Source organism: Manis pentadactyla, chromosome 7, assembly GCF_030020395.1.
Source record: "Manis pentadactyla isolate mManPen7 chromosome 7, mManPen7.hap1, whole genome shotgun sequence".
Taxonomy (NCBI): Eukaryota; Metazoa; Chordata; class Mammalia; order Pholidota; family Manidae; genus Manis; species Manis pentadactyla.
In genome coordinates this window covers 125,721,528-125,739,584 of record NC_080025.1, presented here as the reverse complement: position 1 = coordinate 125,739,584, position 18,057 = coordinate 125,721,528, and the positions used below count along the sequence as shown (strand labels likewise).

At 43.4% G+C, this 18,057-nt stretch overlaps 2 protein-coding genes and 1 pseudogene across 2 annotated transcripts in view; 1 reads left to right on the top strand and 2 right to left on the bottom strand.

The window, feature by feature from the left end:
- The first annotated feature begins 866 nt into the window (after window positions 1-866).
- Window positions 867-16,508, top strand: GCC1 (GRIP and coiled-coil domain containing 1). Its single transcript, XM_036909110.2, has 3 exons — window positions 867-2,328; window positions 3,195-13,095; window positions 13,848-16,508. The coding sequence occupies exons 1-2, from the start codon at window positions 1,297-1,299 to the stop codon at window positions 4,488-4,490; spliced, it is 2,328 nt and encodes a 775-aa protein (XP_036765005.2). The 5' UTR covers window positions 867-1,296; the 3' UTR covers window positions 4,491-13,095; window positions 13,848-16,508.
- Window positions 5,299-14,385, bottom strand: LOC118924396 (xin actin-binding repeat-containing protein 2-like; annotated as a pseudogene).
- The window catches only part of LOC118924397 (putative ankyrin repeat domain-containing protein 19), a 91,860-nt gene continuing 88,143 nt past the window's right edge, over window positions 14,341-18,057 (bottom strand). Inside the window, exons 3-4 of the mRNA XM_057504973.1 lie at window positions 14,636-15,170; window positions 14,341-14,468 (exon numbers count right to left, since the gene is read on the bottom strand). Of these exons, the coding sequence (XP_057360956.1) occupies window positions 14,438-14,468; window positions 14,636-15,170 (566 nt within the window). The 3' untranslated portion in view covers window positions 14,341-14,437. The remainder of the gene's footprint in view (window positions 14,469-14,635; window positions 15,171-18,057) is intronic.

Here is an 18,057-nt window from a genome sequence, read left to right as displayed (position 1 = left end):
ATGGACAATCACTATTCATCCTTCAATTCTCAAAAGTATTTTCCCTGAGAGTGTTCTCTACCTCCCCTAGACAGGCCTGTCTCCCCTTTACTTTAAATTTACTCATAAATATTGGTATGATAGCAGGACTTGTGTTTGCATGTCTGGTTCCTCACTACATGTGAGCCCCTTGAGGGAGACTTCTCCCTTTATGGTGACCACCTGGAACAGCACGTGGAATGTCTGGAGTCATACTTATCTGGATGGGATTCTTAAACTTACCAGCTGTGTGACCTTGGGCACCTTACTTAACCTCTTTGTGCCTCATGCTTCCCTATCTGTAAAGTAATGCTAATAATACTACACAGAATTATTGTAAAGACTAAATAGTAAAACTCTTGTGAAGCTCTTGGAATATAGCTGGTACTTAGGATGGACGACATGGATATATGGTGCCCTCTATATATATTTATTGAATCAACTCAGCAGAACTCAGGAAAGGTGCTAATAATTAAATTATATGCCTTCTAGGTCTCAAACACTGTCCTAGAAAGGGTTGCAGTTTTCGTGGTCTAAATGGGTATCTTAATTATTGCTTTTTAGGGACAAAGGTATTGAGCCTACAAATGGTATGCGTTGCTCACCCAGGTGTTTAGTAAGTATTCAGTGGAACGTTGTCCCTTGTCCCTCGCTGATCGAAGCCCGAAGACAAGCTCAGGCGCCCTCACCAAACCAACGTCTTTCCTGTATCTTCGACTTTGCTCTTGTTGCCGAGATTGGTGAGCTCGTAGCTCCACTTGGCTCTCGACAGGCCGCGGCCCCTTCCCCGGCTGAAGTAGCCCCGTCCTCCTCGAGCCCCCTGAAGGCGGGGCGTGTGGCGTCGTGCTGTCGTCACTTCCAGCGGACCCGGAAGCGCTGTTGTCGGCCGTGGTAGTTAGGACATCGTGTTGGAGCTTCGCGCAACTAAATTCCTGGGCTGACGGCGGGCCGAGGCCGGCCGAAGCCGCTGTGGCCTTGGCCAGCAGCAAGCGCGGAGCGGCATCTGGAACAGGGCGGGCGAACCCTGGCAGTGTGCTCCTCTCGTGCCGGCGTCGCCCCGCCTCTAGGATAGGACCCGCCCCCTCTCTCACTGCCTGCGACCCGGCGCGCGCTTCTGCCGGGCCGCCCAACCGTCCCGCATCCGGTACCGGACAGTCGTTAGGAGCGGCTGTGCGGCCGCGGGGACAGCTCCCTCCCAGTTGTTTGCAGCCTCCGCCAGCGTCAGCGCGACCCTCACTCGTGCTGCCCGAAACTATTAGCAGCCTGTTCTGAATCCTCATGGAGAAGTTTGGGATGAATTTCGGGGCCGGCCCGAGCAAGAAGGAGCTGCTGGAGACCATTGAGACGCAGAAGAAGCAGCTCCTCCAGTACCAGGCCCGTCTCAAGGATGTGGTCCGCGCTTATAAAAGTCTACTGAAAGAGAAAGAGGCGCTAGAGGCCAGCATTAAGGTCTTGTCGGTATCTCACGAGGCAGATGTGGACCTTGCAGGTGTCCAGCCTCCAGGCCTCACCTTTCCTGAGTCCGTGGAAGACCGATGCTCCACTCACAGCGAGGATAGCACTGGGACCGCCACCAGCCTGGATACTGCAGCCAGTCTTACCAGCACCAAGGGTGAGTTTGGGGTAGAAGATGACAGACTGGCCCGTGGACCACCACCTCCAAAGTCCGAAGAGGCCAGTGGGTCGGAGAGTGGCGTTAGCAGTAGCAGTGGGGATGGACTATCTGGGGGTGGGGAAGTGGACAAACGGCTGCACCAGCTGAAGACTCAGTTGGCTACTTTGACCAGCTCTTTGGCTACGGTCACCCAGGAGAAGTCCCGCATGGAAGCTTCTTACCTGTCTGACAAGAAGAAGATGAAACAGGACTTAGAGGATGCCAGTAAAAAGGCAGAGGAGGAGAGGTGCCGTCTGGAAGGAGAATTGAAGGGGCTGCAGGAGCAGATAGCAGAAACCAAAGCTAGACTTATCACACAGCAGCACGATCGGGCCCAAGAGCAGAGTGACCATGCCTTGATGCTGCGTGAGCTCCAGAAACTGCTGCAGGAGGAGAGGACCCAGCGCCAGGATTTGGAACTTCGATTGGAAGAGACCCGGGAAGCCCTGGCGGGGCGGACGTATGTAGCTGGTCAGATGGAAGGGTTTGAACTGCAGACCAAGCAGCTGACCCTTGAGGTGGAGGAGCTGAAAGGTGAGCTGCAGGCTCTTCGAGAACAGAAGAATCGGCCAGACCCCCGGTTGCAGGAGCTTCAGGAAGAGGCCGCCTGTCTTAAGAGCCATTTCCAGGCTCAGTTGCAGCAGGAAATGAGGAAGGTAAATTATCTTCATCTCCTTTATACATTAGTCATTTGGCCTGAAGTGGGAAATATTAAGGTTTTTTTCTCTTTGGTAGTTAGAACTAAGTGGCTGCACTGTCAATTTCATAGTGCCACTTGTGAGTCCTGGGAAATCCTGTTCTGTGTGGTGTTGACAGTATCCGCAGAGTGTGCTTTCAACAGGATGTGGAGTTCCTCAGTTTAGGCTGGATTGGAGCCAGACAGCTGTGAGCTTCTGGGCATTGGCAATTTACCAGCTGTGATCTGTGAAGCAGTATAGTGGGAGGTGTGCAGTGAAAGGTGTGTATGCCCATAGGTATATGCCTATATATAGGTAGCACTGTATGCCTATAAGTAAGGTGGCTGAAGGGGGCAAAAAGAATTTTCTCAGAAGAAATAGCTTCTTGTCATTGCTTTTAGTCACTATTGGCCTGTTCTGGAAAGGCATACAATTTATCATGCTCCGTGCAGTGTGGAGAGCAATCCGACTCACTTTTGAACTTCCAGGAATACTGGAAGAGGAAAAGAATGTCATTTTTTTTTATCGGGCTGAGGAAGCACGTGACAAAGGTAACACTTCATCTATGGGCTTGGTGTATGATAGGAGGAAGTGGAGGCACTAAATCACAACAACAGCAGGTACATGAAGTCTCTTAATTTGTTTAGCATAATGTGTGTTTGGAAGCAGAACCCAAGCAGGTTACAGGAACTTTTGTTAGCAACCAAATCAACAGAAAAATTCCCAGTTCTCATCTTTGCCAGATCATTCCTGTGACCCTTTTGCTCCCCTCCCTGTTCTCAAAGTTTGCCATAGAGCTTTGTGGCTGTTCTGGATGCATTCCCATCTGTTCCCTTGTTTTACAGACTGCCCTTGTAGAGGATCAACTTCGCCAGCAATCTCAGGTGGAAGAGCAGAGGGTGGCAGCCCTGGAGAATCAAATATCTGAGGTGTCGGAACTGTTGGGCACCTATGAGAAAGCCAAGCAGAAGGACCAGCTGGCCATCCAGAAGCTGAAGGAGCGCATTCTCCAGCTGGACCTGGAGAACAAGACGCTGGCTCTAGCAGCCTCCAACCGGTCCCCTCTAGACAGCCATGGAGAGGATTCCAATCTGGATGTTAATGTCCTAAAAGATAAGATGGAGAAGCTGAAGAGGCTGCTGCAGGTTGCAGTCAGGAAAAGCCAAGTGACCTTGGATGTGGAGAAGCTGTGCAACCTGGAGATAATGCCAAGCTCTGAGGCTGCGGATGGGGAGAAGGCTACTGCGCTCTACTACCAACAGGAGCTGAAACAGCTGAAGGAAGAGTTTGAGAGGTACAAGGTGAGGGCCCAGGTCGTCCTCAAGAGCAGGAACACCAAAGACGGTAACTTAGCCAAGGAGCTGGAGGAAGCCCAGGAACAGCTTGCGGAGCTGAAGGAGAAGTATATCTCCCTGCGGCTGTCCTGCGAGGAGCTCGAGCGCCAGCACCAGCAGGAGGCTGATGACTGGAAGCAGGAGCTGGCCCGGCTGCAGCATCTCCACAGGCAGGAGCTGGAGCGGAGCCAGCTGGACTTCAGGGACCGCACGCTGAAACTGGAGGAGGAGCTGCACAAGCAGCGGGACCGTGCCTTGGCCGTGCTGGCTGAGAAGGACTTGGAGCTGGAGCAACTGCGTTCTGTGGCCTTGATCTCTGGGCTGCCAGGACGCAGAAGCCCAGTTGGAGGCGGGGGTCCTGGGGACCCAGCTGACCCATCTTCCCCAGATAGCCTGACCCAAGCACTGCAGCTTGCTGCGGCCAACGAGCCCACTTTCTTCTTGTATGCCGAGCAGTTGGCCCGCAAGGAGGTGGAGATCACATCACTGAGGAAGCAGAAATATAGGCTGGAAGTAGAGGTGCATCAGCTACAGGATCGGCTGCTGGAGGAGGGGGAGCGGCATCGAGAGGAGGTTGGAGCCCTGCAGAGCCACATTGAAAAGAGCATCAGGGACCAGAGTAGGGAGGGAGCCAACTTGGAGTACCTCAAAAACATCATCTACCGCTTCCTGACCTTGCCTGATGCCCTGGGCCGCCAGCAGACACTCATCGCTATCCTGACTATCCTGCATTTCAGTCCAGAGGAGAAACAAGTGATAATGCGGCTCCCAACCAGTGGCAGCTGGTGGCCTTCTGGCAAGAGATGATGCTCTTTTCACTAACTCCTGAAATTTCTGTGCCTCTTACATGGGAGGGGACAGGCTTTGGTTTCTACTGCCTCTTCTCTTACATTATCATTTACTTCTTCACTGTGTTGAACTAGGAGGAGTCTTCAATGGGATTTTCTGCCATATGCCATTAATTTCACTTTTTCCTTGGGCCCTAGAGAAACTGAAGTGTCCCAACAGCATCTTCTGGTGGTGTGTGCATGAGGGGAAAAGCAGGGGCAAGATTAAGATTGAGAGGTGCAAGAGATGGGGAAGTGAGAATCTTTTAAGAAAAGACTTTTTAATGTTATTGTCCTAGCCTACAGCTGGGAGTAAATATGACTCCAAAGGGAGTTCAGTTAATTTTTAAACACACGGACCAGCTATTTACTCTATCTCATCACCAATGTGAATCTGGTCCACTGCTGCCCCAATTCTCTGGGGACATAAATTGGGATGGAGAGGACCCAAATAGTTTAAAATAGTGACAGATTGTCCACTAGTCCATAGGCCAAGGAATAGTGGGTTCATCCTGGAACTGGGAAGCTTGGTCTAATTAGGACTGGGTATGACCTAATCATTCTGGACAAAAACACACCACTTGTGACCATTCGAAAGAGAGCCTGAACACCAGTTCAGCCTTAGGGATGTCCTGAATGACCTGCCTTTGGCCTGGATAGGGTTATAATAGACCTCTTACACTTGTCCCTGCCTTAACCTGCTTGCCTGAGGTTGGCCTGAGACTGTGAGTGAATGATTTTGGTGTTTCTTTTTATTTTTTTTTGGGTGAAAGGGTTTATACCCAACTTTATTCCCACAAGTCAATCACTAGAATCCTGTCCACTTGGCGTGTTTTTAAGGAGGGAGGAGAAATCTTACTATCACCTAGTTTAATCTGATGGGTTTTCACTTGATTCTGAACAGTTGCTTCATGATGTGTTGCTCTTTGATGGTGCTCTGTTTCTACTACGATTGTATTTTCTTTCTGTTCAGTGTTTTTGTTACAGCTGACATTAACACTAGATACTTTAGATGATGTTTCATTGAACCTAGTAGGTTTGTTTCTCTGTTTTTCAGCCTTGGAGGATGTCATGGCTGTATGAATCATACTCTCACAGGACACAAGCATGTCCTCTGCTCTAGCTTTAATATGCGTGATTTCTTCTTTGATTTTCTCTATGTTATTCTCCACAGCAATGCAAACTCCATATTTTCTTTTTTCTTCACTTAATAGCCATACTGGAATAATACTTAACAGTGTCTGAAATGTCTTAAGGCCATTTTTATCTGGCTCCGCTTCAAACTGCTTTACTCTAGACAAAATCTGGTGTATTTCTTCACATTTTCTCAAGAATTCCAATATGTTCACAGCATATTTTACATTATCCTGGGATTCTTTCACAGAGGAAAATAAAGTTTTGTTCTGTGTAATCTCTTGCTTTGAATCTTTAGTATTAGAAAAGATTTGTTTATGTTGTGGACCCTTGACTCCAAGACATTTTTCTTCCTGCAGATTATTATACAGCTGGGGCAATTTTTTACGCTCAACTTGATCTTCAGAAGTCTGTGTTTGCTGAATACTCTGAGTCTGGTAATCAAGATGTGTATCAGTAACCATTTGCTCGACCACCTTCTGTGCTGATTTATTCAATTGGTCTTGTTTTCTTTCAGCTGTCAGTCTCTCTTCCTTTGGACCAGTCATCAGTGGTCCCTGAATTGTTTCTTTACTTTCTGGAAGTTGCTCACCATCTGATTCTATGAATTCTCTTTGCTTCTCATGAACTGTACTGAGCTTATGTTTGTGGCTTTTCTCCATGGGTTCTATAGGTAATTTTACTGTTACTGTTTTCTCTTTGGGAGCTTTTGGAAGATTAAACTCACTTCTTTCTTCTATTAAATTCCCATGATCAGATTTGCCTCTCATTTGATTAAGAGTGTCTGTTCCCCCTTGCCACCTGGCTGCCGGCTCCAGTGGTCCTGGTCTTGGCTGAAAAACACTTTTTTTGTCCCTTTGGAGAGCCACCTGATGAATCTCTGTCTTCTGCTCTTCGGAGGATCCTGCCTTCACAGTTTGCACATCTTTTTTGATTACAGCTTTTTTATCTACCTCTTTGAAAGCTCTTTGTGTCTCTTTCAGATTCCTGAATGACGTTTCAAGGTCATCTCAGATGAGCTCCTTTTTTCAGGATTTCTGTCCTGGTGTTTGTAGTCTCAAGGCATTCATTCTCAATGTCACCAAGGATGGCATTGGGCTGTTTAGATTCTTTCCATGGGTGGTTTGATTCCTTTAGTGTTTTGAGGGTGGCCAGCATGTCACCTTTTATAATTTATTCTGTTTTAGCTACTGTTTTTTGATTTATGGCCTGGCTGAGGGAATTTAGGGTTGATTTCAAATCACCTTTTATAATTTCTTCTTTGGTTGTCTTACAAGATGTACTCTGAGGCTCTGTCATGAAAACCCTAACCGCATTTTGCACATCTCTGTCCGTTTCATTAACAGTACGTTCAACCTGCGACTGCCTTTTCTTTAACAACAGCTTTGTGCCCTCTACATCACCACCAATGATTTCTTCCTCTCCTTCTTGTTTCCTCATTGTTAGTGTTTCATTTGACTCTGTCTGGAGTTGTTTGAGATAATCCAAAGCTCCAGTTTCTATCCATCTTGTGAAAAACTGTACATTCCCTCTCTCAGAGGCATCAGTTTTAGCCCCTTCAGATATTTTATTGTCTGAGAGAGAGGATAGCAAACTATGAATGGTACGTTTCACATCACCGCCTATTGATGTGAATCCCATTTAATGGTGTTACCAGCATTTTCATGAAGAAGACAATAGATAATCATGTTAGTATCTCCTCTTTCCTCATGAATTAAAATGCCTTTCTTTACAGATGTTTCCTCAGAGAACAGATTTTTTATTGCTTGTTGTACATCACCACTCACTATGTCTTCTATCTCAGCATTGAATTCTGTTGATCTATTTATAATTGCATTTTGGTCAAATTAACATTTCCCCTCTCTTCTTCACTAACCAAAATCTCTCTTTTTGTATGGTCTCTTCTGGAAAGTAAGTTCACCATTATATTTTTGAGATCAACCCTGATAATTTCTTCTTTCTGTATCTCAGGAGAGGCTGGATTCATTAGCTTATATTTTGCCATTTGAACATCCCCAACTTCATCAGCTTCAATAATGATTCCAGGAGCCTCAATAACTTCTTGGGAGCAGAGTTCTTCTAAGGTTTCTTTAATGCTCTTGCCAATCATTTCCACCTTTTCAACTCTAGTCTCATAAAATTCTTGAAGGGGTGTAGTTTCAAAGAGCCATGTAGTTGTCTTCACATCAGAAAGAGGGATTTCTTCCTTGATAATTTTTGTAATGCTTTCATCTACTTCCTTAATAGAATCCAAAGTTTGATTTTCAAAAAGCCATACTGCCTGCTTAACATCACCTTTCTCCATATCTTCCTGGGTGACTGTTTTGATATTTTTATATTCTGACCCTTCTCTACTCAGCTCATCTATCGTATGGGTTTCAAACAGCCAGGTAGATGTTTTAACATTGCCCTTTTGTATTTCATTGACACTGTTCTTATATAAGTATTGTTATCAAAATTGTAAGACTCAAAGAGTTTTTACTTGTCTTTACACCTTGAATATAGTCTACAGTGGGCACAATATCACGTCATTCTTCTGAAATCTGATCCAGTGGCTGGGTTTCAAATCTGTATCTGACAGAACTAACATCTCCCTTTGGAATGTCTTCTTGTGTGACAGATTTAATAGCATACACAGTCTCTGATTGATTAATTAGGTCTAATGGTTTTGTTTCAAAAAGCCACTTCATCCCTCGTACATCTCCATGAATTACTTCTTCCTTTTTAACTGTTGTCACTTCATGATAATGCCCTTCTCGGTCTTGAATTGCATAGAGTGGCTGGGTTTCAAAGAGCATCCTATAGCTTTTTACATCACCCTTTATTACTTCTTCAGTGATTGTTTCTTTGGTGCTAATACAGTCAGCTTCTTCTTTAATCTCATCTAAAGAAAAAGTCTCAAAAATAAAGCACCCCTTTCTTACATCTCCACCTTGTATGTCTGTCACTGTCTTAACTAATTCCTCACCATCTTAGCTTTCTTTTATCATATCAATTTGTTGATTTTCAAAAAGCCACCTGCAATTTAAAGCATTGCCTTTCTGAATATCTTCAGTCTTTAGGGTTTTGATCTTTTTCAAAACTTCCTCTGAACTGGAACTTATAGAGTCTAAGGACTGATGACTTTGGTGTTTCTTAATGTTAATTTCCGTTAAGAAAAAGTCCTAACTTCTTACAGAGAGGAGTCCTATTGGGAAGCTCTGATCCTGCTGTCTGGATACAAGGAATTAGCTTGTATAAGAGATTTACAGACAACTACTGCCCTGCCACCTCCCCACCATCCCTACCCCCAAGCTGTTTCTGCCTTTATAGAGACAGGAAAGAGGGAGGATTTGCTGCAGAGGATTCCAGATGACTGCTGTGACCCTCATAGGCAAGTGATGGAAGTTGAGCCAAGGCCTGGCTAGGGTACTTGCTGCTGTGGATAGCATTCTATCTACACTGAAATCTCCATGGCCCTACAACCAGCGTGTTCATGGGTTTCTGTCACAGGGTGTTTTGCTTGCCACCTTAGGGAGTGTTGGGTCCGTGTAATCGACCTCCAAATAACCGGGAGACACGTGGATGCAAAAGCAAGAGCATTTATTGGGTAGCCAGCATGCTGGGGTCTCGCAAGCGCAGGTGGAAACCCCCAAAGTACAAGTTTATTCTTCTTTTATACCAGAGCAGGCATGCACAGAGCGGACCGTGCACAGAGCGGGCTGTGCGCAAAATGGGCCATGTGCAAAGCGGGCCGTGCACAGAGCGGGCCGTGCGCAAAATGGGCTGTGCACAGAGCAGGCTGCGTGCAGAGTGGGTGTGACCTGTTTCCCACAAAACGAAGTCATTGAAAAAATGGAGTAGCTTATGCCCAGACTTTTTAGTCAGGACTCTCAGGAGGTAATTGTTTCAATCCACAATCTTCATCTTCCCTACTGTTACTATAACTTTTTCTCCTTCCCTAGGGTTCCTTAGATTTGGTCTTTTCTAAGTAAATTATTTCAGCACTTACAGAAAGGAGGCTTATTTTTCAGACAGTTTGGAAATTCTGAGAGACTCAGAAAAGTCATGTTCAAACTATCAGTTCCCCTATTTTTTCCTTTCCCCCTTTGGCTCTTGCTCATTATAGAGATCTTTGGGCCCTAAAGACCAATACTTTGCCACCAAGTGGACTAATATGTTTCTTTCTATTATTTCATGGTTAGGGATCTGTTCTGTGAGGGTTTGGGGTGCAGAAGACAGATTAAATGTTCTGATCAGGAGATTGGGTGACCTGGCTATCTACAAACAGTGAGCGGACTTAATGGAACAGCAATGATTTGTTCAAATGATAACATAAACCATGGAATCGTTACACCTGAACAGCTTGGCCTATGTGTTTCCTTAATGATCTGTCTATCTCTGGACACAAATAGTATGTGAATGAAAAGGATGTATTGAAATGTTGTTAATCCATGAGTTTGAATCAAGGGAGGAATACCTCAGTACTTTAAGCACCTCATTACAACACAAATTTTTTAGCCTGGAAGTATGTGGTTCTTTGTAGGCAGTTACACTGGAGAAAGTTCTGTCAGGGGTTTAGTGGGTGGGCTTGAAAATTCCATAATGACTGTTTCAAACTTTAGAAATCATCTGTTTATAAATGTTTTCTTATGCTTCAAATTAGGATTCATGGTATTCTGGAAAGGTTTCTCAGGACATGGAGCTAAACTAGGAGTAATAATAGTAATCTCTTAATTTTCTACCTGATTCCTTTAAATGTTGGATATACAGTTGACTCTTGAACAGCATGGGGTTCAGGGGCACTGACCCCCTCCCCCGACATAGTAAAATATTTGCCTATAACTTTTGACTCCCCAAAACTTAACTAGTAGCCTACTGTTGACGACAATGGGTTGACACATATTTTGTATGTTACATGTATTATATATTGTATTTTTACAATGAAGTCAGCTAGAGAAAAGAAAATATTTTCTCAGATTCCCACAAAGTTTTACAATGTATTGAAAAAAATCCATGTTTAAGTGGACACTTGCAGTTCAAATCCATGTTGTTTGAGGGTCAACTGTATTTATTATAATTGTTTTTTTGGCTTTGGGTAGAATAGAAAGCTCCATTGTCACAACTGCTTTCCTAGGATTAATAATAGTTCATATGCTTTTGACTTTTGAGAAGACACCAAATGGGCCAAGAAGAAAGTTAATTTCTGATGAGTAAGTTTAAGTGTTGATACACATGAGGCTATGAATATTCCCAGCTGAAGCGAACTAACTTGGTCCCTTCCTACCTTTAAGGACACAAGGTCCTGTCTCCCCACTTCCTTGTTATGAATGAAATTTTCAGTTATTTGGTTTGCCTGTGTTCGATACCCTAAGAAAGGAAAGGGGGAAAAAGATAATTGAAATAGACATGGAAAAATAAATTTTCCTTGGGCCCTTGTCCCAGAATGATATCAACAGTAGACAAGGTGTCAGTAGGGTTATGAGAATGAACCTTTCATGTTTAACTACTACTGTGCAAATCAGAGGAGAATTGCAGAGAAGAGATGAGGGAGAGGGGTGGGAAGGCAAGTTGATAACTCTAAGGCTTTCTGCTTCCCTCCCGCCCCTCCTGTTGGGCACTTCCAAAGAAATATCCTTATAATCATGCCCTGAATGCCTTAAGTCCCCACCTGTTACTCAGAACTCTAAGGCCCTGCGCTTTGTCTTGAGAAGCTGCTTGAGGGTGCCAGAACCATGTTGAGCCATTTACGCCAATTATAACATTTACTCCTCTCAGGTTGTTATCCCCTATTAGCAATGAAGAAACAGGCTAAGATGTCAGATTTACCCAAGGTCATGTAACTACTAGATGTCTGAACCAGGTCAGATTAACCGCAAAGCCTGCTTAATTTGGGGGTGCTCCTATCTTCTCAGGACTTGGGAGGGTCAGGGCTTGTCTCCACATATAATTGCTAGGGATGGGGAGACAGTCTAGGCTGAACTGGGCTGATTCAAATAGCATTTCCAGCTATAAATTACAGCCACGCTAAGCTGCTACACTATAGGGTTGAACAGGTAACTGGTTCTTCCCAAGAGCCCTAGAGCTATTCTGTCCCCCAGGTTCCAGATAACCACTCATTTTAGAACTCAGATCATTTTAATGAAATAAAAGGAGGGCTGGGTACCCGCTATTGGTATGGTGTGTTTGGGATTTGGAAATAGAACCCTAATGAGTGGGTCACTTTACCAAATCTTCAACCACCTTTACTCCCTCCACTCCATTGTCTTTCCCTGCCTCCTTCAGACAGCCTGGTTACCTCAGATTTATGGTTTTTGGAGCAAGGAACTATACTCACATTCTAGGTTGAAATATCAGTCCAATCTCCTACCAGCTGTGTGACCTTGATAAATTAATCTCTCTGAACTTAATATAATGGGAATAATAGTACATATTTCAGGGTTATATCCTCCCATTGAAAATTTAAGTACATAAAGAACCAGCATAGCACTAATGTGCTAAACCACATTAGTTTCTTTTTTTCTAAGAATGTTAGGTAGCAGAACTGGAAGTCAGACAGCTCTTCTGGATTTAAGTCCAGTGTTTCTTAGCCACAAATATTGCTGTAATTAAGGAAAAAGGAAAAATAATGTCTTTTATCAAGTGCCTGCTATGAAGCAGACTGCTAGCATTTTCCCTACATTATTTTACTTAATTCTCATGACAATCTCATGAATCATGAAGCGTATCTATTCTGCCGATGAGGAAATGGAGACTTGGCAAAATGATGTGAATTGCCCAAGGTCCAGAGCCAGTAATGGCAGAACCAGGATTCAAACACGTTTATCTGAACCAAGTGGCCCAGGTGCTTTTTGATTTCTGTGCTGTGTCCCGGCAGAGAGCAATGAGGAATATTGAAAATGTGTGGCTCTCTGGGAAATGTAGGGAGCTGTGTTTCTGGCATGGGCAGGAAGAAGGGGTCCCTGTCTAGGTAGGTCTCTCTTTTCAGTGGCAACTGATGGCCTTAACTATTTCTCAAAAGCCTCATTCTTAACAAGCAGCAGAGCTCTGGCACACTGAAAATTATGAAACAGACTCTTGTTACAGTGCAGTTGTCTTTGCCAATGGGCTTCAACCCTGGGCAAGTTCACTATGGATTCAATGTGACCAAAGAAATGACAGTAGAATGTTCTTGGGGCGAAAGGGTTATACCCAACTTTATTTCCATGGTGGCAGGTCAATCACTAAAATCCCATTCACTCAGAGCGAGTCTGCATGCCGCAAGCCGGTCTTGGCCTCTGTCCTCTACTCTGCTTTCCTGCAGGCCCTGGGAGGCCAAAGACCCTCAGAAGGAGGCACACCCTGTCCTTTGACTAGCAAGGAGACCATCTCTGTTTCAGCGTAAATTTGTCCCTTTGGGCTACTGCTGAGGGAGTATCTGAGAGAATGTATCTGAAGACTGTTTCCACTTCACACGAATATGAGTTTTTTTTGTTTTGTTTTTTTTGTTTTTGTTTTTGTAGATAATTATTTTTTATTGAAGGGTAGTTGACACACAGTATTACATTAGTTTCAGGTGTACAACACAGTGATTCAACATTTATATACATGATAATTCTAGGTGCCAGCTATCACCATACCAAGCTGTTACAATATTTTGACTATATTCCTTATGCTATACATTACATCCCCGTTACTTATTTATTTTACAATTGGAAGTGTGTACTTTTTTTTTTTTTTTGTGAGGGCATCTCTCATATTTATTGATCAAATGGTTGTTAACAACAATAAAATTCTGTATAGGGGAGTCAATGCTCAATGCACAATCATTAATCCACCCCAAGCCTAATTTTCGTCAGTCTCCAATCTTCTGAAGCATAACGAACAAGTTCTTACGTGGAGAACAAATTCTTACATAGTGAATAAGTTACATGGTGAACAGTACAAGGGCAGTCATCACAGAAACTTTGGGTTTTGCTCATGCATTATGAACTATAAACAGTTCAAATATGAATACTCATTTTTTATACTTGATTTATATGTGGATACCACATTTCTCTCTTTATTATTATTATTTTTAATAAAATGCTGAAGTGGTAGGTAGATACAAGATAAAGGTAGAAAACATAGTTTAGTGTTGTAAGAGAGCAAATGTAGATGATCAGGTGTGTGCCTGTAGACTATGTGTTAATCCAAGCTAGACAAGGGCAATAAACATCCACGTATGCAGAAGATTGAATATGAGTTTTTTAAAATTTTTATTTATCCAATTCAGCTTTAATAGAATCTTCTTGAGAAATTTTTCTGGAGAGTTGAAATTCCAGATCTTTAATTCTGAGTCCCATTTGCATTCTAAATGAAGAATTATCCTTCTCTCTCCACTGCTGTAATCTCTTTTGTGATTCATCCTGTAAAAACCAATCGACTTCTTTTAATTTTTCTACTGTTTTCTGTCTTGCTCTTTCTTCAGTGTCCTGTCTGTACTGTTCTGTCTTATTGTGTTCCAGTGAAATCCTTGCCATGTGAGTTTTAAGGTTTCTGACTTCTGAAGATGAAACTTCCAGTTTTCTTGAAAGACCAACAGCTTGACTTAGGGCTTGATTTAATTTCTTCTCTAAGTCCTGTCTCTCATTAGTATAGTATGAGGTAGCTGCTAGCAAAGTCTCTGACGCAAATCATTGTATTTCAGCGTCAGCCAATTCTTGTTGGAGTTGGTGTCTCACAAGTACCGGTGGGTAGTTATAGTCACTTCCATCAGGCTGTTCTTCTTTCTTTGACATCATTATGAAGTCTTGTTCTTCAGTTTTCAGATCCCCAGATGTTTGACTGGACACATCACTGACAGTGATACCAGGAGAGTCCGAACCTGCTCCGGATGTTTGTGTTGCCTTCTCTGATACTCTTATATAGCCGACAGTCTTTTGCTTCTGTGGCAGGCTTGATGTGATGATATTTTTCATGAGAACCTTCAGTTTTCAGATCCCCAGGTTTGACTGGGCACACCACTGACAGTGATACCAGGAGAGTCCGAACGTATTCAAACCTCTATTACGAGCATAATTTTCTGCAGTCCATCCAAGAGTATCTTCCGAAAGGACATCAATATCTTGCCGAAGAAGCAGCCTGGCTATAACTGTTGATCCATTATCTATAGCAAGCATGAGTGTTGTTATTTTTTTCTTATCAACAGCATGTACATTTGTTCCTTTAGTTAGTAAATACTTTGTCATTTCATACTTTCTTTGCCTTATAGCAAGCAAAAGCGGTGTGAAGCCTTCCTTGTTCGCCTTGATGTCTGCGTTGTGCGAAAGGAGCTGTGTCAGTATTGTTACACACTCACCACAAGCTGCATAGTGTAAAGCAGTGTTGCCATAGATGTCACTCACATTGGGATCAGCACCATGGTTTAAAAGAATACATGCGCAGTCCTCTTGCTGGCATTGCACGGCCTTGATCAGGGGTGTCCTCTCTAGGTTGTCATGGAGGTTAAGCTCACATTTTCTCTGTACCAGGACAGTTACCACTTCTGCATGGCTGTTGGCATAGGCCAACTGCAGAGCAGTCCGTTACTGCGCCGTGGGCTTGCCTGCTGTCTGTGCTCACACCTGGGGGCATCCGTCTGCTCCTCCTGCAGCCGCCGGAATGACGAATATGAGTTTTTAAATGTAGATTAAAAATACAATTTTTATTAACACGTTGAGCCGTCTACTGTCAAAGTATTTTGGGTGTTAGTACATACGATAGGGTGCGCTGTCTTTCCCTTAGTTCAAGAGTTGTCTGGTCTCTTATGATGAAGCCTCAGCCTAGGGAATTTCACAGGGCCATTATGGGGCATCCTGCCCTGGCATTCTGTGTACTCCATGGCCATCTGCCCAAGTTGGGCCATTAGTCAGCTGAGATGAGATCTGAAGGAGTCTGGAGGCCATACTTTTTTGTGTTGGTTTTGAATGCTTACCTAATATAAACTTGGTCAGTTTACATTTTCCAAACCTCATTTTGTGAGCTCATTGCTATTAGGGTCTTTGCTTTTAGGTTCTAACAGCAACAGAGTTAGGAAATATGCATATATGGTATATACATATATATAGGTACATATGTAGCTATATATGTAACATACATACATATCCCCATTTTAGAAATCATGAGTTCACACCAATATCTCCAAATCCAATTCACTTCCACGCAGGTTTTCCTACCCATCCCTGTTCCATAGTTGTATTTCCTTTCTTCTATAGCAAGAAGCCTAGAATGGAGCCTGTTAGTGTTTCATTAATATTAAATGTTTCATTAACATTTAAAAGGCAGACCTTAAAGAGCACAAGGAGACACGGGAGGCACAGCCAGGAAAGGAGGAGAAAGCTGGAGGAGATGTCTGGACTCAAGGGAGAAATGAGTTTCATCAGGGAGACAGTACTCAGCCCTGTTACATTTTAACTCACTTCATAACAGGATTTTAAGAAGCTTTTAAACATTCACACACATTCTGCTATGTAATTCAGCAACTTTTCATTTTGATGCTCCTGTCTAATGTCTGTCCACAGGAATACTCTCCTTTATGCACAGTATTAAATTATGAATTATAATTTGGTGTTTTGCTTTTACCTTGAGATTGTCTTGTAACACATGTTCATTTTCTATGTGTCTTCCTCCCCGTTCGTGCTGACCTGCTTTAATGATTGTACTGATTAGAGAGGGAAGAGGCTTCCCTAGCCACTCCCTTCTTTGCCCCTGCATCTCCCCCACCACTCTGCTGAAAGGACAGTGACTACACTTATATAGTGTTAAGATTAAAACATACGGGGTTGCTGACATGGAATCCATAACAACAGCAATTTCATATGCTCGCAATATAATGTATGCCAGATCCTGTATTTACATGTATTAAAAGACCTGATTTAAGAACTTCTCCATGCTATTAATTTAATCATCATTAATTAACCATTAAAACAACTATCAGGTATTTTATCATCCTCGTTACATATGAGGAAACTGAGACAAAAAAGGTTAAATAACTTGCTCCAGATCACCTAGCTAGCAAGCAGTAGGTGGAGATTTGGGCTCAGGTTCTTAATCATTATACTACAAAGCCTCCCTGGAATGGCATCACTGTGCTTAAAGTAGTCAAATCCAAGGCTATTAAGAGAGCTGGAGCCAGTTTTCCTGATAAATGAGTGCAATTTCCCGGTGTTTCCCCATTTTTAGAATTTACTATTTAGTGTAGGTGTACATTCTCCAACAGATGTCAGCGCCTGGAGGCCAAGGAGCAGGCCTGCTCTTCACAACTCCCTCCCTAGTGCCTTCTGTAGCACAGTGAATAGATAGGCTCTTAACATGGATTGAAGGACAGAGGAAGGAAGGGAGGGTGGAAGGTGCAAGGTGGGGGGCATCGTTGGAGTCAGGGAATGCAGGTGAGAGAAACTAGAGTGTGTCTGACTTGGGTGGGTGTTGGGCTTTGAGGGGCCACAAACAGGCTGGTTTTCTGGTGTCCAGAGTAGGATGGGCAGGAGGGGTGTGTTCAAGTCAGGGACTCTTAAGTGTTAGTCAAATGGCGAACCCGTGCTAGCAGGGCTGTGGCTACCAGGGTTTAGGAGAAGGTTGAGGCTGGGTGGGAGGCGAGAGCCAGTGAGGAATAAACCCTTGAGGGAAGGAGCCTGTAGCATCTGAGAGCTCCCTTTACCCTGGGAACCATGTGTGCTACAATGGTGGTTCTGGAATACCTGGATCTGTCTGCCTACCGGACTTCAGGTTTATAGGCCCAACAGTGGAAACTTTCAGTGAACTTAATGTCTTTGAACTCTTTCTGTAAATTCTATATATGGTGGCAGAATGCCTGCAAACATAGATGTGCCCTTAGAAAGATGGGTTCCAGTCCCCTGAGACCCAAGGTCTTTGAAAGAGAACCATATAAAAGGTTGAAGACCACTCCTGAAAGAGATACAACAAGGAGCTGATTCTGTCATTACCTGTCCCCGGGACCTTGTTTTTAATCTGTCAAAAAGGGAAGAAATGTATTTACATAGCTTCTCAAAGTTATTGTGATGATTAAATCAAACTATGTATTGAAAGGTCTTGCAAAAGTATAAATTACTTCAAATTAATTATTCATGTTTGACATCATATATACTAGATGACATAATAAAATGATAAAGTAACTGTATGTTGGTGAACTGTCACCTAGTACCCCCTGGTACCCCCATCCCACTTATCTTCTTAAGTAGATTCATACTTTTGAAAGGGTGAAGTGGGGAATAATATTAGTATATGTATTGATTTTCTGCTGCTGCCATAACAAATTACCACAAGCTTAGTGAATTTAGTTATTTATTCATCTGTGTATTGAAGTACAGTTGATGTACAATATTATATTAGTTTCAGATGTACTACACAGTGATTCAACATCCATATACATTACAAAAAGCTCACCATGATAACTGTGTTACCACCTATCACCATAC